This window comes from Cololabis saira, chromosome 15 (assembly GCF_033807715.1).
Source record: "Cololabis saira isolate AMF1-May2022 chromosome 15, fColSai1.1, whole genome shotgun sequence".
Taxonomy (NCBI): domain Eukaryota; kingdom Metazoa; phylum Chordata; class Actinopteri; order Beloniformes; family Belonidae; genus Cololabis; species Cololabis saira.
The window spans coordinates 20998567-21021865 of NC_084601.1; the positions used below are offsets into that span (position 1 = coordinate 20998567).

Consider the following 23299-nt stretch of genomic DNA (forward strand, 5'->3'; position numbering starts at 1 on the left):
TCTACTGCCCTTACTTTTTAACAACTTGTGCTTTTTATTATTTTACCTCTTTTCTTATCATTTTATTTGTTATTTACTGTTTAATTGCATCTTGCCGCTTTTAATGTTGATGTAAAGCACTTTGAATTACCGTGTGTTGAATTGTGCTATACAAATAAACTTGCCTTGCTTGTACCCATACAGAGCCGGTAAAGGTATTTGTACAAAGGCTGCCCAGGGAGCAGATTTTCACAGCTAGAAGTAGCTGATATCTACGGCCTTTTAGTGGTCCTTCAGAGCTGCAGTGGGGCCATGCATCAGCAGAGTTTTAGCACTCTTGCCGAGTCTTCTTAATGGGCCCCTGCTGGCTAACATTCATTTATCCTTCTCTTCTTGTGCCACCCACTCTGTTCCTCTCTTCCTCCCCCCTCCTCTTCCTCTTGCTTTGTCTTTGTCAGGCAATCTACAAAATGGTGTCATCTGTGATGAAGATGCCAGAGGATGAATCCACGCCGGAGAAGAGGACAGATAAGATCTTCAGACAAATGGATCTCAATAATGATGGTGAGAGGAGGAAATAGCCGCATCGAGGGTTGGGTGGGGTCTGAATGTGACAGTTCGTTGAAGATGATCTGTCAAAAGTGCTTGTTTTATTTGGAACAAGAGGTTTTGCAAAAAGTTCAGCAGTATATGTTTATTTAAGTAATATAGCCTACATATAAGCCTCTTATAAAACGTAAACAAAGCACACTAAATGGAGATAATCATTCATTCATTATCTTACCCGCTTTATCCCTTGCGGGGTCACGGGGGTCTGCTGGAGCCTATCCCAGCTCATTTTAGGTGAGAGGCAGGGGTTACACCCTGGACAGGTCACCAGTCCATCACAGGGACACATATAAACACACAAACCATGCTCACAATCATGATGGAGATAATCAATCGATGGCTTTTTTTTCCATTTTAAGTTGCACATTATTTTCTGAATGTTTATCTGTGTGTGAGTTATGCCAAAAAAAGTAAATGAAAAGAATATGTTAGTGTTTGCAAATCCTTTTAACCCTATGTGTAATCGAAAACAGAACAAAAGAAAATATTAAATAATGCAATGAAGAAGTTTTTTATAGGAAAATAAACTGACTCTGAATTTGATCTTGGTGATATGATCCGAGATAGAAACTTTGCGTTTGACATCTGAAAGATCCTCGTGTTCATTTGTCTGGTGCACCATAAGAAAACCAGGGAACAGAATTAAAGTTAACACAAGCTTTTATTATATCATGCACAATGTTTTCCCGTCGGAGGTACACTCTTCTCAAACCACATAGGTAGGAGAGAAATGCACACTGTGGAGATCAATCCAGTCATATTTATACTGAAAAAGGGAGGTGTTTTGTAAGTTATAGGAGCCGATGTTGAACCTTATTTTCTGAGAGGCCAACTGCAGTTTAAGAAACTTAGACATGTCACTCTTTCAGCCATATATTTTCTCTTGTCTATCTCTAATCCGACATGCCAACCCAGCAAAGATCTACGACAACCAAAAACCAGAGAAAAACAGGAGGGGAACCATCAATCCTAAACATCCGTTCCTCTTCACCGTCCTCACATAAAGAAGAACTCAGCTAGTTCTGCGCTGAGAGCAACCATCAGTGTACAATCTTATAGAAAAAAACCCTCATACTTTTAACAATTTCATAAAATCCTAACACATCAAAACAGTGGTGCATTGACGGTTGTGTGTAGTGACTGGTGTTCTTGGAAGACGTGAATTTTGTTTGCTTTAAAGTTCCAACGTTTATTTAAAAAACAGTCAACATTAAATTATATTGTCCTTTATTTCTCCCGCAATGGAGAAATTCACTTTGTGCAGCAGCGGTACACTCAACACACACATGCAGCGAAAGGGTAAAAAAAGTAAAAAATATATAATTAAATATAAACAGTATATACATTGGAATGAAAAAAATAAAGTAGTGCAGTACCGGAAAGAAAGAAAACAGTGCAAAAAAAGCAGGTAGGATGTCAATATCCATGCCATTTTGTCTCCCACTTGAACATCTCCATGCAAAGCTGCACAACCCAACGTTTCATGGTGTCATCTACTTAGTTGTGGCACAAACAGCATTTTTCTATGCAGACTGAGAGGGGGATGGGCTGTCGCCTTCCTCAGTGTTCCCTCGTTGGGCTGACAGCCCATTTGCGCCCTGACATCACGTTGAGCCCAAATATAGCCTACAGTAGACTCGTTTCTTTCACCCATGGCCGACTCATTTCATTTATTTGACATAAAGAAGAGAGAACACCTGGGAGTTATTCAACCATACAAGCTGTCTGGAAAAAGGAAACTGTTGTATGCAGCGCAGCACGAAAAGAAATCCCAGTCTGTTATCGACTGACAGAGTCAACTAGCTGTCTTAGAGAGGTCAGCGCTGAAGCCGAGCAGAGGATGCTCTCTCTGACATTCTCAGCGTCGCCTGTTGTTGCCTGTTGTCTCTGACACAAAATTACACCAAAAATCTGTGGGAGGGAGCAGTTTTTTGGGAGATTTTCTGGCATTAGGGAACTGCTAGGAAGATGCGGGGGACTCCTGGAAGACTTGGAATGTCTTACTATCGTACCTAGTGGGTTACAAATTGGCCCACACATGTTGTGCTTTTCCACTAGTACTTACTCAGCCCGACTCGACTCGCCTCGGTTTGGTGCTTTCCCACTAGGGGTCTAACGTGCCGAGTAGATACTTTTTCTGTAACTACTCTGCTGAGGTTCTAAGCGGCTGAGTCGGCTGCATCTGACGTCATCACACTACAGACCACCGATTGGTCGGGGGGTTTTGGAGTCAGACGTCTGAGTCGGAAATCAGTGAAATCAGTGAAATCAGTGAAAGAGTGACTCTGCAGCTTCTTGTTCATTTTATTCAACCAGCAATGGCAGCAAAAGTCTGTTTGGTGATCCAACTCTGAGGTGCAGATGTTCATAAACCTGGTGGCTGAGGAGAGAATTAAAAAGGGATCTAGACGGGCGATAAGGAACGACCAGTGGCCTCATGTACAAAGACTTGCGTGGATTTCCTACTGAAACATGGCTTACGCTTAAATCCAGAAAACGTCCTACGCACAAAAAAATCCAGATGTATGAAACTGTGCGTAGGCATGAATCCAAGCACATTTCCTTTGTACATCCCAATCAACGTGGAATTGAGCGCACATGTAGGAGTACCAGACTCCTCCCTGTCCACGCCTCCATTTAAATATGCAAATGTATTTAAATAGGCCCTTGAGGGCCGGTTTCCCTGTTTAATTGCACCATGATTCAAGGAGCTGTGTCATCAACAGAACTATCCAGACTTTGATGACAAGCTGGTGACGATCATTAATTAGAATCAGGTGTGTTAAAGCAGTGAAACATCTAAAACATGCAGGACACCGTTCCTTCTGAGATTCAGTTTGACACCTGTGACATATTTTTTTATTTTATTTTTTTATATTCTTTATTTCATTCAAAAAAATTAAATAATTCAATACAAATACAAATGTTCTTAACTCGTGAATGAAAAGCAAGCAGAAAGAAGAAGAATCTTATCTGATCTGCCCCTTTTTCCAAGAAATAACTTCACAAATAACATAAATTAATCATATAATCTGTACATTAATGCAATGAAAATGCTTCCTGTTAACGTACACATATTCATCCAGTGATGGTGCTTTTATAGCAATGTGTGTGCAGTCGATAGCTCCGATTACATTAGGAAAACCGGCTAAATATTCTTTCTCTTATTACTGCGCCATTTGCGATATCTTCTAACACTGCCAAAGCTGTCATTGTTGTTAACGGTATTTCTGCACCACTTTGCGCATGCTTTTATATCCACTTGTGTAATTGCAGACAGTTGAATGTGTAAATTGTTCATCAGTGTCTCTGATGTGCACATCACTCTGAGGGCTAATTGTTTTCACATTATTAACAGTTTCCCAGCATCACCACTAAGTGTCGCCAACGGACCAATAGCTGTGGAAACGTGCGTACGCCAGCCATGAAGTTGGCGTCAGGCACCGCACATTTCCACGGCCATTTCACTCTTGATACATCTGAACGTTTGCGTGGAAAAGGGCGTACGCCATGTTTTTGTACGTACGCACCCTTTGTACATGAGGCCCCAGCTCTTTGCACATGTACTAACACCTGGCATTAAAATGTGTATCCAAATATGTTATAAGTGAATGGGAATAATTATACATATCACTTTTGCTTACAAGCTCCAACTGCATTGCTATTTTTAATCACCAGAGACTGTTTGACACTGAAATCAAAAAAGGAAAAGAAGATGAAGTAAGATGAAGATGAGGCACAAACTGACTCCCTCCTGGAATGTGTTCAGACCTTGAAATAGCGTTGGCAACTTGTGACTGACTCTTAAAATGTGTTTAAATCTAAAATCTGAATGGGGTCAGATGTTTGAGGAGCAGAAAACAGAACCATATGTACACATGACACTATAAAGGTGTAGAAAAGCCTGTGTTTCATCAGCTAAACCTACTTGAAGAGTTTTATCTACCTGGCCTCAGTTGTAATTTTGAAAGCCAAGTGCTTAACACATACACTCACCAGCCCCTTTATTAGCTACACCTGTCCAACTGCTTGTTAATGCACATTTCTAATCAGCCAATCCCATGGCAGCAACTCAGTGCATTTAAGCATGTAGACATGGTGAAGACCATCTGCTGCAGTTCAAACCAGCATCAGAACGGGGAAGAAGGGTGATTTAAAGGGGACCTATTATGGCATCTAATATCTATTTTAAACAGGCCTTGAATGTCTTAAAAACAAACTTTTGATTGTTTTTGCTAAATAAATTAGAAATTCGGCCTCTGAGCCATGTCTTTTGTGTCCCATTCTCTAACCTCATTATCTATGAGGGATTCTGAGGGGGCGGGGAGGCTATGATAATGAGACACTGTGCTGATTGGCTGCATGACGCGATGACGCAATACACTGCTACGAAAAAATGGCGGAAGCTCCAGTGGAGTTAGTTGTGGCCGTGGTTTAACGCATCGGAGGCCAACCTATGTAAATCGCATTTTGGTTACGTAACTACGGGAGCAGAATCTGAACGGCTCGTAGATCCACATCACACTGGACGGCTCATCCGGGCGGCTGTACAGACACTGCAGAATTTGGTTGCTTTCCTCCTTCTCTGAGTTGGCAGGCTGAGGGGAGACCACTTTATATATGTTAAAGCAAGAGAAAACATGTTTTTCATAATAAGTCCCCTTTAAGTGTCTGAATGTGGCATGGTTGTTGGTGCCAGACAGGCTGGTCTGAGTAGTTCAGAAACTGCTGATCTACTAGGATTTTCACCCAAAACCATCTCTAGGGTTTACAGAGAATGGTTTGAAAATGTCCAGTGAGCAGTTATGTGTGGCCAAATGCCTTGTTGTTGCCAGAGGTCAGAGGAAAATGGGCAGACTGGTTCGAGCTGAAAGAAATGCAACAGTAACTCAAATAACCACTTGTTACAACTAAGGTGTGGAGAAGATCATCTCTGAACCCACAACATGTGGAACCTGATGAAGAATTTTGACAGCTTGGCCCCCTGCAGGGGGAGGTCGCCCCAGTCCTACCTCCTGCAGGGCTTTGAACTGGACTCAAGACCTTTTGAGGAAGCTACAACTTGCTACTCAACTTCCTACCCCCCGGGCAGATCCCGACACCTGGAAGTTGGTTCAAACAGACAGGAATCAAGAGAGCACCCCATGGGGTGATTTGGAGGTCTGTGTCAGTCATGCCAAATGTCTGATAATGACATTTGGCCCGATTCACATCCGACTGTAAATTACTTTTTGTCTCTTGCCTGATTAGTGTATTCCTGCATTTGTTAAACTCCTTGTTGTATAAGAATCTGATTACAACCTCACTCGAGGTCAGCATTTCTACCAGACCTCTGGCCTGTGTAGACACGCTCACCGCCGGCTCAATAAAACCTCATAAAAACCACAAAGCGGACTTCTGAACTGGTTTGATAAATTCCACAACAATTTGGCGCCGTGACCCGGATGACAATAGACCTTCGATGGAAACTCCTGTTCCAGAACAACGGCGCAATCAGCGACTCTATCTAAAATTTTAGAGGTTAAGGGATCCACTTACAAAATCCCAAATTATTGTTGCTGAGTTGTTGTCGAAAGTCTGTGAATTGGAGTGCCGGAGAATGGTTGACGTCATCCTGAGATTTTAGGTAAGTCCGCTGTGTGGTTGTGAAGGTTATTTTATTATTTTGTGTTATTGGGAACGTTATTGTAGAGATGTTTTTAGGAACGCTGGCAATTTCATAACACTTGAATTTGATTGTGTTGTGAGAATGTTCTGCTTCTCCTGCCTTAAGAATCTGACTCGCTCTTCTAAAAAAGGTTTAATATCTCAGGTAACATTAAAGAGAGAAATGGCCAAGAGCGCCATGGTTGGTCTGGTACCAATAAAAAGATAGTCCAGGGGGACTATTCTTATGCATATGCAGGACGTGGGGTCCGTAAGTGTTGGAACACTGATATATTTGTGAGAAATAGACATAATGTATGTAGAGAAACTGTTTTATTTTATAAGTCGGGATGACACGCTCTCCCAAAATGAGGTATATTTCATTTCTGCAAGAATCGACTTGCTCTTCTTGCACCAACAGGAATGATTTGTATGCTCTGTCAAGTGAAGTTTTTCAGTTCTTTAAATACATGTATGGTAATCACGGTACCGATAGTTTTATTTGTTAGTTTTGTTTGTTACTCAGTTAGTATTAAATATTGTTAAAATAACTAAAAAGCACTTCAAACTCCCTCAGATTTTTGGAGGGATGAAGGTAGACGCCGTAATGCAGAATCTCAAATAGCTTCGCTTACTGATCAAAATAAAAAGCTGATGGCTAGAAGGATTTAAAAACACAACGCAGACGAAAAAGAAATTAGAGAACCAGTTAAATGATAAAATCAAAACCTTTATCCGATGAAACTGATTAAAGAATCAAATGACGATGACACTTCTGATGACGACTGGATTTTACAAAAATCCAAGATCTGTTGCCTACAAAATTTGGAGCCAAATAATGGTAAGAGATTTTAAATTAATAAACAAAATGGCTAGAGGAAACAGCGGTTAAACTAACTTTGCCACATGATTTGAAAAGTAAAGTACTTGATGCGCAAAGTACTTGATGCTTGTAGAATTCCCTTTTAATCCCACAGCTGTTGCCAAAATCACACCAGAGCAAGCTCAGACTTTTTTTCACAGTATTTATTGCCTTAACAGTTCAAAGGGAAAATTGATAATCCCAGGGAACTTTATGCTAAAACAATTTTGACAGCAAAGGAGAATTGTGGTCTGTCACGAGATCAGATTGATGGATTCCCTCCAGGGTACATGCAAAATATATATATTTGCTAATTGCCCTCCACAAAGGGTAGGCCTGGATAACGCAAAAAAAAGAATCTGAAATGTATGAAAATACTAATGTCTTTTTCAAAAGTGTTTCCTACACAGGTTGAGCGCTGAGAGGAGGCGCAGAGGAAACAGCCAATGATCGGCTCCCATTGGGGTGAGCCAAATCAGAGCATCCCAATTTACATAATCGTATCCTGCCTATGGTAACTTCATCATGGAAGTGCATGGAAATCTGTCTGTGGCCTACTATAACGTCTCTGAATGCATGTATAACTAATCTCTAACTAGAGGTGTCAAGTAACGAAGTACAAATACCTCATTACCTTACTTAAGTAGAACTTTTGGTTGTGTATGCTTCACAGGAGTAATTATTTTTTAGACGGTTTTTACTTTTACTCCTTACATTTTCACGCAATTATCTTTACTTTTTACTCCTTACGTTTTAAAAACAGCCTCCTTACTCTACTTCATTTCGGCCTTTAAAAAAAACTATCCAGTTAAATTGTGCCATCCGGATAGAGTGAATTTGGTTGTGGTTGGATGAGAAGTATAAACATATTTGGTTTGTACGTGTCTGGTCTCTGAAACACATGTTAATGCTCAATAATGCACATATATGGTTCTTTAATATATTTGCATTATACTAAGATGCATTCATTTTCAATGGCTTTTAGCCTTAATGGTTTTTCCCCGCTTATATTACTTTTACTTTTATACTTTAAGTACTTTTGAAACCAGTACTTTATACTTTTACTTGAGAAAAATAAAAATAAATAAATTTTGAGTTGATACTTCAACTTCTACAATACTTCAACTTCTACAGGAGTATTTTTGAACTCTAATATCTATACTTCTACCTGAGTCATGAATGAGAATACTTTTGACACCTCTGTCTTTAACACTCGTCCTGACTTTTCCTGTTTTCCTCACTGACGGCTCTGCTTATAAAAATGGAATACCATACGCAGGTTATACAATTTGTGATAATTCTTAATTGTTGAAAGCGCCCCCCTCTCCAGCTCCACCCAAGTAGATGAAACTATATACTGATCAAAAGGTAAAACTGTTACAATCTATACAGATTCCAGATATGCTTTTGGTTGTGTATATTGTATCTTATAGATTTTATATATTGTGGGCGAACCGAGCATTTATCGCATCCTCGGAGATAAATGTGGTTAATTGATTGGTGAACTGTTACAAGCCTGTCAACTACCTTCATCTATTGCTTTGTTAAATGTGAAGCCCACACCCAGTCCAACCCTGTTTTCACTAGGCAATGCTTCAGCTGACCATGCAGCAAAAGAAACTGCCAAATTTGGCTTACCTGTCTATGTAAAACTTTGCCCTTCTATACCCGCTAACGACCTGGTTTCTCCTAATGATGTAGCTCTCCTACAAGAAGACTACTGAGGTGAAGGAAAAACGGATTGTAGCATTCCCATGGTTGTAAAAATGTAAATAATTTGTGGGTCAGCAACGACGGCCGCGTTGTTGCACCCACATCCTTGTACACGTGAATAGTTGATCACAGTTGGCAATCACAGATGAGAAAAAGGGGGAATGTGTCAGATAGTGTTGAAAGACTGATAAGCTCCAAGATTTGCATCCTATAAAAATATTGCAAACATTATCAACACTTCCCCCCACCGTGATTTTTTTTGAAGCTCTGCAAATAGACATTATGTGAGGGATATGAAATTATTCTTGTATGAAAATGTTCATGTATGAAAATGTTTTTGTATGTGCAGAGAATTTTAAACTGGACTTAAATGGACAATGTTGACACCTGTTAACACCCATTAGGAAGCACAAAACTCACGCTTCATGAAAGGATTATGGGTAGACCTATGACCATACCAAGCAATTCAGTTCTGTATATATGAAGAAGATGGACTTCCATGCCATGGATGAATCCATGATATCATTCTGTTGTACTCTAAACTTTTGCTGTCCAGTCAATCCACAGACAAGTAAAAGCTGTCCAGTCTCCTCCTAGTCACAAACCGTGCCATAACCTCCAACCCGGCAACTGGGTCTGTGTCAGGGAGTTCCGACGGAAAAACGCCCTGAAACCTCGCTGGTCTAAACCTCAACACGTCCTGCTCACCACCAACACCGCCGTCAAGTGTGAGGGGCGTCTAACCTGGTTCCACGCATCCCACTGCAAGAACACAACTCCTCGACCATGCAGCGGAAACCAGCCGATTCCTTCTTCTTCCTGCCCGGAAGTAGCTGAGCTCCAGCACCTGGGACCTCTGCAGAGGAGCAGGGGAGCAGGGGAGCAGGGGAGCAAAGGAGCAGCACAGGCCAAACTGTGACTCCACATGCTCTCCTTCTGAAGAACCGCTTGTTAAGCCTAAAACCAGCCAAAATCCACTATTATAGCTACCTTGCTACAATGGTTAATCGCTGTTCCATACCTCTACCAAAGGATGTTTACTGGATTTGTGGCGTGAAGGCTTGTGAATATCTTCCAAACGGTTGGTCTGGAATATGTGGTCTGGGCCATGCGGTACCAGCCATGAGAATCGTTCACATTGTTAGAAGAGAATTGTACACACACACACAAACACCATGGACAAGATTTTTTGGTGCCCTCGTTCCAAATTACGGAGTCATGGCAGCTTTGGAACAGATAAGATATTTATCCCATGCAGTTGAAGATTAGCCAACACCACTGCAAAAGACATGCCTATGCTCTCACAAGAAATGACTGCTTTAGGGATGATGGATTTATTAGCTTCTCAAGGGGGAACTTGTGCTGTCATTAAAACTGAATGTTGTACATTTATACCCGCAATGCCACAGTCCAAGAAATAACGCATCACTTGAAAGACATTGCTAAAACGTTACATACAACTGTCGCAACTAGTTTTTTGATTGCTTTAAAGAACAGTTAGGACACGTTGGTTACTTGATATTTGAATTTGTTTTGTTGGCTTGTTGTTATTTGACTTCTGATCACATGTTTAAGGTTCACTTGCAAAATACTCCACTGTAATTCAACAAAAAGAAAAAAAAAAAAAAAAAAATTGTGAATTGATGAAGAATTTTGACAGCTTGGCCCCCTGCAGGGGGAGGTCGCCCCAGTCCTACCTCCTGCAGGGCTTTGAACTGGACTCAAGACCTTTTGAGGAAGCTACAACTTGCTACTCAACTTCCTACCCCCCGGGCAGATCCCGACACCTGGAAGTTGGTTCAAACAGACAGGAATCAAGAGAGCACCCCATGGGGTGATTTGGAGGTCTGTGTCAGTCATGCCAAATGTCTGATAATGACATTTGGCCCGATTCACATCCGACTGTAAATTACTTTTTGTCTCTTGCCTGATTAGTGTATTCCTGCATTTGTTAAACTCCTTGTTGTATAAGAATCTGATTACAACCTCACTCGAGGTCAGCATTTCTACCAGACCTCTGGCCTGTGTAGACACGCTCACCGCCGGCTCAATAAAACCTCATAAAAACCACAAAGCGGACTTCTGAACTGGTTTGATAAATTCCACAACAAACCGTAAGGCAGATGGGCTAGAGCAGCCACCACAACGGGTGCCCCTCCTGTCAGCTGAGAACAGGAAACTGAGGCTACAATTCACACAATTCGTTGCCTGATCTGATGAGTCTCAATTTCTGCTGCGACATTTGGATGGTAGGTTCAGAATTAGGCGTCAACAACATGAAAGCATGGATCCATCCTGCCTTGTATCAATGGTTCAGGCTGGTGGTGGTGGTGTAGAGATGTGGGGGATGTTTTCCTGGCACACTTTGGGCCCATTAGTACCAACTGAGCATCCTGTCAACACCACAACCTACCTGAGTATTGTTGCTGACCATGTCCATCCCTTTATGACCACATTGTACCATCCTCTGATGCTACTTCCAGCAGGATAACACGCCATGTCGTAAAGAATCATCTCAGACTGATTTCTTTAACATGACAATGAGTTCACTACTCAAATGTTCTCCACAGTCACCAGATCCTAATCCAGTATAGGACCTTTGGGATGTGGTGGAACGGGAGATTCACATCATGGATGTGCAGCTGACAAATCTGCAGCAACTGCGTGATGCCATCATGTCAATATGGAGCAAACTCTCTGAGGAATGTTTCCAGAACCTTGTTGAATCTACGCCACAAAGGATTAAGGCGGTTCTGAAGGCAAAAGGGGGTCCAACCTGGTACTAGCAAGGTGTACCTAATAAAGTGGCCAGTGAGTGTACATAGATAGACAGAGGTATTTAAATATACTCACAAGTATCCCACACACACACACACAAGACACAAATTATTCAACTGAACAGGGAACGCTCCTCTCCATCTCTGTCTGTCCTTTCATGTTTGTACATATCCCTTTGTCCTACGTTTTATTTCAACACAATTTGTTACACACTCATTTACACAGTTGAAAAGTTGACATCACAGATTATGTAATGTTTGTGATCTAAATGTTGTTGAGGATGAACTTCATTTTTTGTTTTATTGTCCATTATATGATGAAGCCAGGAAGTTTTTATTTCAGAAAATGCAAGATTGTAAACCTGAGTTGTTTTGGACTGAGGATGATGCTAAATTGGAATGTTTTTTTAAAAAGGAGGTTTTCTCTATAGCTACCTTTATAAAGAGAGCCTGGAAACAGAAAGGACAAATTATATGAAAATTGAGAAAGGATCTGATCTGTTATGTATAAGTGGAATTTATAATTTTGTGTTTGTGTTTTTGTTTGTACTCAGCTGATGTTTGTTTGCTGGCGTAGGGTATCTGTGTCTTGTAAGCCCTTATAGGCTGGGCACCTTAGAGGTGTATGACACATAAATAAACAATTCATTCATTCATTCATTCATTCATTCATACACACATTACAACACACCACACAGTCACCAAGCTGCAGCCATCACTGTCTGGTCTTCTCTGTCCTGCTCTTTCATGTCCCACCGTCAGGGATATTGGGCATCTTTGACAGAATCGGTTTTTTAGGCGTCAATAAAAAGACTGTCAAGGTGGCGAAGGAAACACTCACACACATATAATATAAAACGTATTTAATTATTGTTAAATAAATAATGTAGATAGTATATGGGTATGTGTGTGTATATATATATATGTGTATGTATATGTATATATATATATATATATATATATATATATATATATATATATATATATATATGTATATGTATATATATATATATATATATATATATATATATATATATATATATATATATATATGTATATGTATATGTATATATGTATATATATATATATATATATATATATATATATATATATATATATATATATATATATATATATGAATTAATATTTATTAAAAATGGTCATTGGTGCAAACTATGATAACTATACATTGTTTGAATTTGTTGATGTTGTAAACTGTATGAATATGTATTGTTTTTATTTATATCTAAATGTTAAACAGAATTACTTTTTATTTTTTCTTTATTTTCTGTTTTTACTTTCTTTTTTTTATATGCTACCTCTTTAGGTTTGCTTTTATTTTGTTGTTGTAATGTACTGTGTATTATGTGTCGGACCCCAGGAAGAATAGCTGCAGTTTTGCTGTAGCTAATGGGGCTCCAAGTAAAAACTATAAAAACACACAGTCATGCACAAAAAAAAAAATATTAGATGAAAATGCATTTCAATGTGACTTTCAGGATGTGCCAAATTTGGCATTAACCATAAAAAAAACTGCATACGTGTGTGTGTGTGTGTGTGTGTGTGTGTGTGTGTGTGTGTGTGTCTGTGTGTATATAAAAATAACAGTTTGTTCACCTGAGTCGATCAAAAGCACTCATCATTTGACTCTTATGTCCCCGTCTGTTTTGCAGGCAAACTATCCCTTGAGGAATTTATCAAAGGTGCCAAAAGTGACCCCTCCATCGTCCGGCTACTCCAGTGCGACCCAAGCTCAGCCTCCCAGTTCTGAACAGGCCCTGCTGCAAGCCACGCCCCCCCCCCCTTTTCATTTTTATTCCTTTGATCATCTTCATCTCTATTGAATTGATATTCAGTCAGTCAAATCGATGCATGATCGTTCACATCTTTCATATCATGTTTGGTTGTTGATCGACGGGGTCGAGGAGGAGAAGGAGAGAAAGTCATCACTGTCATTTTCTTTTTTTTTTTTTTATTTTAGAAAATGATCAGCCCAAAGAGGTTCCCACTGGTTATGCTGAATATCTCCACCTGTCATGTGTAGGTTGGATTTCCTTAGTCACTGTGGACAACTTCGTCAGGATGGCTCGGTTTCTCATCCAACCTCCATATATATTATGTATATACTGTATTTCTGTGTATATCATCGAATGAAGTACATTTGTCTTCTTACACTGTATGGCACACACTCTCTGGTACTGAAGGCAGTATTATGTAGCGTAGCTTCCTGCTTTGATCTGAATGGGGTGGAGATGGGATTTTACTGCTGTATGACCTTTCGCTGAACAAAAAAGAAAAAGGCCTAAGATCCCATAAGGTTTTTATTGTTTTTTTTTTTTTTTAAACTGGTGAATGTTTTTTTTTCCTTTTTTAATTGTACATACCGTTTTCCCTTTTTCATGTAATTTTATTTATTCATTTTATTCTTATTATTGTGCTTCTACTTTTATATGTTGTTCAAGATGATCCAGTTTACAAGGACTGAAAGAGGAAGTTGACACGTCCCAGATGAAAGGATATGAATTTCCAGTGAAATAAGGGGAAGCATTCGATCAATGACACCAGTAGCACATATCGTCTTAGCGGCACGTGTGAATGAAGAATGGCTGGACATTTGACAGTGCGTGCGCGCATGCGAGTGAACACTGTATGCTGGATGCTAACTTTTACAGTATTATCATGATCTATTTGTTTCTTAATTTATTAGTATCTAAAAGTTCTTTACTATTGAGCAGCAACTTTACTATAATCGTAACCCGTTAGCATACTGCATGATCCTGCACACGAGTCAGCGTAAGATCCACAAGTTTACACACGGCGATATCCTTTTGTAGCTCTGCAACCCACGACAGAAACGGCCTTTCCCTAGTTTTAACCCTGTCCTCCCGTCTCCAGTGGAGAACTCACTAAGGGCTTGTTCATTACTTTTTAGCCGAATGCTTGTCCGACTGCAGAGGAGTTTGGCGCAGTAGCATATTTCACATTACAGCGGTAGGTTCTGGCACTAGCTCTACTTTGGATTCTTAAGTTTCCCAGACAGGCTCAGCGGACATGTTTATGTTAATACTATGCCGATAAACCCTCCAGACACTTCTGTTGAGAGAAAACTGCAAGCTTCCCTTATTAAAATGAATAAAAGACTTGCAGCATGTCTGCAGCTGCTGCTGTTTGAATAACTTGAGTCAGTCCCTGGATGCAGCACAGCCAGCACCGCTCACGGTTCCTCCGACGCCTCTACTGTCACATGACCCAGGGCCGGCCCAAGCCTCCACGGGGCCCTAAGCAAAATTTGATTTTGGGGCCCTCTATTACTGCCAATAATACTGATTATTGATCATTCACACACCCACTATAAACTTATTTCATGTGCTTCCCTCTCATTACAAATGCACTACAACTAGATGTAGTTTTGTTGTAGTTAGAAGCAAACAATAGATTAAAAAACTTGCAGAAAAATCTTTCAATTCATATTTTGCTAAGTCAGGAACTGCCCCTACTGGCCACACAGAGAAGCAATAGATAAAACATCAAAGAGCTGCACAGTTGCAGCAGAGTTGTTTCCATCATCCTATTGTCAGCCTGGCATGTTTTTACCCATCTAAGGTTTTTAAATCTGAAATGGGAGAAAATTCAGCTACAAGAGCGGCCTGGGATTGATTTACACTTAATATTTAAAGTGATATAGTACTAAGTGTGATACTGAGTGTCATCTGCAGTGCAGGCCTACTAAAAGAAAGAAAATAATCAAATAGATCTTTTATAAACCATTTACTGTAAACACGTTATCTACTTTATTTTTGGTTTTAAATAAACTGCAACAGCAATGTGCAACAACAATTTGAAGTGGAACAACAACAATTAAGTCTAACAACAAAGTACTACAAAAACTAGAACTATAATTAAAATCACTTAAATTACATAAACAGCACCTCGTCAATATGTGTATTGATGTAAAAATAATTGTATTTTTTATTTTATTTTATTTGAACTCTTCGGGGCCCTAAAAAGCAGCCGCTTAGTTCGCTTATGCCTTGGGCCGGCTCCGACATGACTTGCCATATTCTGTTATGGAGGTTAAAAATGCAGACTTTAATATATTTTTACAGAACCGGGATATAAAAAAGGTGTAACTCTTACGAAGTGTTTGTGTGCAAGTGAAGAACGTGAGCCTGAGAGCTCTCTTCCTCTTCCTCCTCCTCCTCCTCCTCTTCCCTGCTGCTGCTGCATCCAGGTGACATCCAGACTGAGGTTAACATGCACCAAACATTTGCACAGGAGCTTCCTAACCAGCTGTACCTCTGCTTTGGGAATCCTTGAGCTCCACTGCCTTCTGCTGGTAGGATTACAACACTATTGTTGCCACAGCTTGATCTGCTAACGTTGAACCCCTCTCTCTCTTGTCACTGCCTCTTGATGAACTGGTATCTTGTGTTGAATAAGTCCCCACTCTTGACCCCTGCTTGCCCTTGTTCCCTTATACTATGTTGGTGTTGCATGAAAACCTCAAGCGAGGATGCCATGTCTGTTCTTTTGGATCTGATACAAAAATATACCTATCTGTTTCATGTGTGGTCCTCGTTTTTGGTTACGTCGTGATGACGGCACAAAAGGATGCCGCGTCTGACGAAAGGAGCATTTCCAGCATGTGGAGGTAAACTGCAGGTCCCCATTAAACTCTCAGCTGTCGGGGGGAGCGTGACGAAACCTGGCAGGGCTGCAGGATGACGGAACCAGTCGTACCTGTCAGGTTACAGCAGCTGCGGCTGCTATTACCACACAATACAAGACATGCTGTCACTTAGAAAGTGCAAAACATAGAAGAACTTGAATAAAACATTTATTTAAAAAATAAATATGAAAATTCCTATTTCTCGTTTCTCTGGACCTAAGAACAGAAAAATGAAGGCGCACCTGCACCTTTTCTTACATACCACACACACACACAACACAGAAAATAACAACCACCGACAGATGTGTGCTAAATATGAAGCTCACGGTCTGAACTGGTGGACTGGTGTGTGCAAAACAGCAATAGACTTGTGTTCACAAGGCTGTGTCAGTGGGGCAGGGGTCACGTTTACTTGGACTAAAGGCCAACTAGTTGCATGTGCATATTTGTAGCCAGTGCATGTGTGTTTTGGTAAGAAACAGCTAAAAATAATTAACATTAAGAGAAGCCAAGCACTTCAGCGCACTTCACACGGATGCAGTGGCTCCCATCTCTCCAACATTCCCTGTGAACCTTTCACCATGGATTTAGGTCAGTTTCTTTGTATGAGTTGTTTGTTTCTTATGAATTAAAAACATTTTTAAATGAAAGCAAAGGACAAAACTGGGATCTTCTACGCACTGAAAACGGTTTAAAATAAAAATGTGTATGTCGGGTCCACTGAATAAAGCATCTAAAGACCGAAGCCACGGCTTTAACAGTCTGTTTCTGTACATACAGAATGAGTGTTTCATCCTGCACACAGCAGCGACGCCGCGGACCGCTCTTCGGCAGAGATCTGGTAGATGATTAAATCCAGAAACTGGACCTTTCTAACGCACCCCTGTCCAGGAGCCGGTGCTGCTCTGGTGCGCTTGGCTGGCTCCCAGCCCTGGTCCCTAGCCTGGGGTCTGGCCTGGTCCCTGGCCTCTCCCCCTCCGACCTCGCTCCTCGTATCTGGTGCAGAAGCTGCCTCTGAGTCGGGGAGAGACTCCGCGGAGACGGGTGCTGCTGTCTAGCAGGCCCGGCGGTCCTTCTTGGGGGGTCAGTGTACAGTTCAGCAGGTTCACTTTGGTTTCTCAGAGGATCAGTATGCAGTTTTGCCGGTTTGTTGCGACCTCTTGGAGGGTCGGTATAGCGAGAATGAGAAGCCTCCTTCGCTGGCCTCACCGCACCAATCTACACAAACACAGGAATTAGATGGTTTTTTTTTTAATTACAGTCATGCAAACTTCTTTTAATAGCATATTTTTTCTCTGTAAAAACATAATTAAACAATTTGACCATAGATGGTCTTATTATTAGGCAAATACTACCTCAAATTAAAAATGTTTTGCCATTATAACTTTTACAAAAGATTGAGCTAAAAAAAAAAAAACGGTGGCGTGCCCTCTCTGGTTCAGTAATCAGATTCTATCCTGAAGGGGAGGAGTTCAAGTATCTCTGGGTCTTGTTCACGAGTGAGAAAAGAAAGGACCGGAATTCTGACAGGCGGATCGGTGCGGCGACTCTGCATCAGTCTGTCGTGGTGGAGATTTTGGCTCAGTTCTCGATTTACCAGCTACTCTACCCTCCGACCCTCACCTGTCTACGCTCCGACCCTCACCTGTCTACGCTCCGACCCTCACCTGTCTACCCTCACCTGTCTACCCTCAGACCCTCACCTGTCTACCCCCCGGCCCTCACCTGTCTACCCTCAGACCCTCACCTGTCTACCCTCACCTGTCTACGCTCACCTGTCTACCCTCAGACCCTCACCTGTCTACCCCCCGGCCCTCACCTGTCTACCCTCAGACCCTCACCTGTCTACCCTCACCCGTCTACCCTCACCCGTCTACCCTCCGACCCTCACCTGTCTACCCTCACCTGTCTACCCTCACCTGTCTACCCTCAGACCCTCACCTGTCGACCCTCCGACCCTCACCTGTCTACCCTCCGACCCTCACCTGTCTACCCTCCGACCCTCACCCGTCTACCCTCACCCGTCTACCCTCCGACCCTCACCCGTCTACCCTCCGACCCTCACCCGTCTACCCTCCGACCCTCACCTGTCTACCCTCCGACCCTCACCCGTCTACCCTCACCCGTCTACCCTCCGACCCTCACCTGTCTACCCTCACCTGTCTACGCTCACCTGTCTACCCTCAGACCCTCACCTGTCTACCCTCACCCGTCTACCCTCACCCGTCTACCCTCCGACCCTCACCTGTCTACCCTCACCTGTCTACCCTCACCTGTCGACCCTCCGACCCTTACCTGTCTACCCTCCGACCCTCATCCGTCTACCCTCCGACCCTCACCCGTCTACCCTCACCCGTCTACCCTCCGACCCTCACCTGTCGACCCTCCGACCCTTACCTGTCTACCCTCCGACCCTCATCCGTCTACCCTCCGACCCTCACCCGTCTACCCTCACCCGTCTACCCTCCGACCCTCACCTGTCTACCCTCCGACCCTCACCTGTCTACCCTCCGACCCTCACCCGTCTACCCTCACCCGTCTACCCTCCGACCCTCACCTGTCTACCCTCACCTGTCTACGCTCACCTGTCTACCCTCAGACCCTCACCTGTCTACCCCCCGGCCCTCACCTGTCTACCCTCCGACCCTCACCCGTCTACCCTCACCCGTCTACCCTCCGACCCTCACCTGTCTACCCTCACCCGTCTACCCTCCGACCCTCACCCGTCTACCCTCACCTGTCTACGCTCCAGACCCTCACCTGTCTACCCCCGACCCTCACCTGTCTACCCTCACCCGTCTACCCTCCGACCCTCACCTGTCTACGCTCCAGACCCTCACCTGTCTACCCCCCGACCCTCACCTGTCTACCCTCACCCGTCTACCCTCCGACCCTCACCTGTCTACGCTCCAGACCCTCACCTGTCTACCCCCCGACCCTCACCTGTCTACCCTCACCCGTCTACCCTCCGACCCTCACCTGTCTACGCTCCAGACCCTCACCTGTCTACCCCCCGACCCTCACCTGTCTACCCTCACCCGTCTACCCTCCGACCCTCACCTGTCTACGCTCCAGACCCTCACCTGTCTACCCCCCGACCCTCACCTGTCTACGCTCATCCGTCTACCCTCCGACCCTCACCTGTCTACGCTCCAGACCCTCACCTGTCTACCCTCCGACCCTCACCCGTCTACCCCCCGACCCTCACCCGTCTACCCTCCGACCCTCACCCGTCTACCCTCCGACCCTCACCTGTCTACCCTCACCCGTCTACCCTCCGACCCTCACCTGTCTACGCTCCAGACCCTCACCTGTCTACCCCCCGACCCTCACCTGTCTACCCTCACCCGTCTACCCTCCGACCCTCACCTGTCTACGCTCCAGACCCTCACCTGTCTACCCTCACCCGTCTACCCTCCGACCCTCACCTGTCTACGCTCCAGACCCTCACCTGTCTACCCCCCGACCCTCACCTGTCTACCCTCACCCGTCTACCCTCCGACCCTCACCTGTCTACCCTCACCCGTCTACCCTCCGACCCTCACCTGTCTACGCTCCAGACCCTCACCTGTCTACCCTCACCCGTCTACCCTCCGACCCTCACCCGTCTACCCTCCGACCCTCACCTGTCTACGCTCCAGACCCTCACCTGTCTACCCTCCGACCCTCACCCGTCTACCCCCCGACCCTCACCCGTCTACCCTCCGACCCTCACCCGTCTACCCTCCGACCCTCACCTGTCTACCCTCCGACCCTCACCTGTCTACCCTCAGACCCTCACCTGTCTACCCTCACCCGTCTACCCTCCGACCCTCACCTGTCTACGCTCCAGACCCTCACCTGTCTACCCCCCGACCCTCACCTGTCTACCCTCACCCGTCTACCCTCCGACCCTCACCTGTCTACCCTCACCCGTCTACCCTCCGACCCTCACCTGTCTACCCTCCGACCTTCACCTGTCTACCCTCCGACCCTCACCTGTCTACGCTCCAGACCCTCACCTGTCTACCCCCCGACCCTCACCTGTCTACCCTCACCCGTCTACCCTCCGACCCTCACCTGTCTACCCTCACCCGTCTACCCTCCGACCCTCACCTGTCGACCCTCCGACCTTCACCTGTCTACCCTCCGACCCTCACCTGTCTACCCTCCGACCCTCACCTGTCTACCCTCCGACCCTCACCTGTCTACCCTCCGACCCTCACCTGTCTACCATCCGACCCTCACCTGTCTACCCTCCGACCCTCACCTGTCGACCCTCAGACCCTCACCTGTCTACCCTCCGACCCTCACCTGTCTACCCTCCGACCCTCACCTGTCTACCCTCACCCGTCTACCCTCCGACCCTCACCTGTCTACCCTCCGACCCTCACCCGTCTACCCTCACCCGTCTACCCTCCGACCCTCACCTGTCTACCCTCACCCGTCTACCCTCCGACCCTCACCTGTCTACCCTCACCCGTCTACCCTCCGACCCTCACCTGTCTACCCTCACCCGTCTACCCTCCGACCCTCACCTGTCTACCCTCACCCGTCTACCCTCCGACCCTCACCTGTCTACCCCCCGACCCTCACCCGTCTACCCTCCGACCCTCACCTGTCTACCCTCCGACCCTCACCCGTCTACCCTCCGACCCTCACCTGTCTACGCTCCAGACCCTCACCTGTCTACCCCCCGACCCTCACCTGTCTACCCTCACCCGTCTACCCTCCGACCCTCACCTGTCTACCCTCCGACCTTCACCTGTCTACCCTCAGACCCTCACCCGTCTACCCTCCGACCCTCACCTGTCTACGCTCCAGACCCTCACCTGTCTACCCCCCGACCCTCACCTGTCTACCCTCACCCGTCTACCCTCCGACCCTCACCTGTCTACCCTCCGACCCTCACCTGTCGACCCTCCGACCTTCACCTGTCGACCCTCAGACCCTCACCTGTCTACCCTCACCTGTCTACCCTCAGACCCTCACCTGTCTACCCTCAGACCCTCACCTGTCTACCCCCCGACCCTCACCCGTCTACCCCCCGACCCTCACCCGTCTACCCTCCGACCCTCACCCGTCTACCCTCAGACCCTCACCTGTCTACCCTCCGACCCTCACCTGTCTACCCTCCGACCCTCACCTGTCTACCCTCCGACCCTCACCTGTCTACCCTCAGACCCTCACCTGTCTACTGATGAAGCATTTTGACCATTTGGCCCCCCTGCAGGGACACGACGACGCCTTGCAGATTGCTCAAGCCCCCCTTATGCTCATAGACATGCGGGTTCCAGTTCCTGGGGACCCCTGCCGGGACATTGTCACGCAAGGTCCGGCGTTCTGCATCCCTGCCGAGACTTCCAGCCCCCACAGAGACAAAGAACATATACGGACTTCCTGATCACTGGGGTGGTCCCAAAGCTAAAAGTCCCACCTCTCTTACTGGGCTGGTTTATTCCTGTAACTTTTGTATAAAAACCCTTTGGACAAAGCAATTTGTGTCGACACACCAAATACAGACTCGATCTGCGATGGTCATGTCGACCGCCGGCTGAACTGATTAAAACCTCTCTATACCACGAGCGGACTTCTGAACTGGTTTTTGATAAATTCCACAACAATTTTGGTGCCGTGACCCGGATGACAATAGACCTTCGATGGAAACTCCTGTTCCAGAACAACGGCGCAATCAGCGACTCTATCTAAAATTTTAGAGGTTAAGGGATCCACTTACAAAATCCCAAATTATTGTTGCTGAGTTGTTGTCGAAAGTCTGTGAATTGGAGTGCCGGAGAATGGTTGACGTCATCCTGAAATTTAGGTAAGTCCGCTGTGTGGTTGTGAGGGTTATTTTTTATTATTTTGTGTTATTGGGAACGTTATTGTAGAGATGTTTTTAGGAACGCTGGCAATTTCATAACACTTGAATTTGATTGTGTTGTGAGAATGTTCTGCTTCTCCTGCCTTAAGAATCTGACTCGCTCTTCTAAAAAGGTTTAATATCTCTGGTAACATTAAGGAAATAATGGCCAGAATGCCATGTTGGTCTGAGTAGTCCAGTGGGACTTATAGCATATGCAGGACTTGAGGTCCAAAAAAAAAAATAAGTGTTGGAACACTGATATATTTGTGAGAAATAGACATACTGTATGTAGAGAAATAAGTGGGGATGACACGCTCTCCCCAAAATGGAGTATATTTCATTTCTGCAAGAATCGACTCGCTCTTCTTTGCATCAACAGGAATGATTTATATGCTCAGGTAGACTGATAGTTGGAAAGTTTTTGGGAAGTTTTTCAGTTCTTTAAATACATGTATGGTAATCACGGTACCGATAGTTTTATTTGTTAGTTTTGTTTGTTACTTAGTTAGTATTAAATTGTTAAAATAACTAAAAAGCACTTTAAACTCCCTCAGATTTTTGGAGGGATGAAAGTAGACGCCGTAATGCAGAATCCCAAATAGCTTCGCTTACTGATCAAAATAAAAAGCTGATGGTTAGAAGGATTTAAAAACACAACGCAGACGAAAAAGAAATTAGAGAACCAGTTAAATGATAAAATCAAAACCTTTATCCGGTGAAACTGATTAAAGAATCAAATGACGATGACACTTCTGATGACGACTGGATTTTACAAAAATCCAAGATCTGTTGCCTACAAAATTTGGAGCCAAATAATGGTAAGAGATTTTAAATTAATAAACAAAATGGCTAGAGGAAACAGCGGTTAAACTAACTTTGCCACATGATTTGAAAAGTAAAGTACTTGATGCGCAAAGTACTTGATGCTTGTAGAATTCCCTTTTAATCCCACAGCTGTTGCCAAAATCACACCAGAGCAAGCTCAGACCTTTTTTTCACAGTATTTATTGCCTTAACAGTTCAAAGGGAAAATTGATAATCCCAGGGAACTTTATGCTAAAACAATTTTGACAGCAAAAGAGAATTGTGGTCTGTCACGAGATCAGATTGATGGATTCCCTCCAGGGTACATGCAAAATATATATTTGCTAATTGCCCTCCACAAAGGGTAGGCCTGGATAACGCAAAAAAAAGAATCT

General features: G+C 44.2%; 2 protein-coding genes across 2 annotated transcripts in view; both read left to right on the top strand.

Annotated features, from left to right (window-relative positions):
- Positions 1–15719, top strand: part of LOC133460490 (hippocalcin-like protein 1) — a 68651-nt gene extending 52932 nt beyond the window's left edge. The window contains exons 4-5 of the mRNA XM_061741064.1: positions 438–543; positions 13260–15719. Of these exons, the coding sequence (XP_061597048.1) occupies positions 438–543; positions 13260–13357 (204 nt within the window). The 3' untranslated portion in view covers positions 13358–15719. The remainder of the gene's footprint in view (positions 1–437; positions 544–13259) is intronic.
- Positions 15720–16181: 462 nt separating this feature from the next.
- Positions 16182–21448, top strand: LOC133460798 (adhesive plaque matrix protein-like). Its single transcript, XM_061741566.1, has 2 exons — positions 16182–16237; positions 17995–21448. Exons 1-2 carry the CDS (start codon positions 16182–16184, stop codon positions 21446–21448), a joined length of 3510 nt encoding a protein of 1169 aa, XP_061597550.1.
- The last annotated feature ends 1851 nt before the right edge of the window (positions 21449–23299 follow it).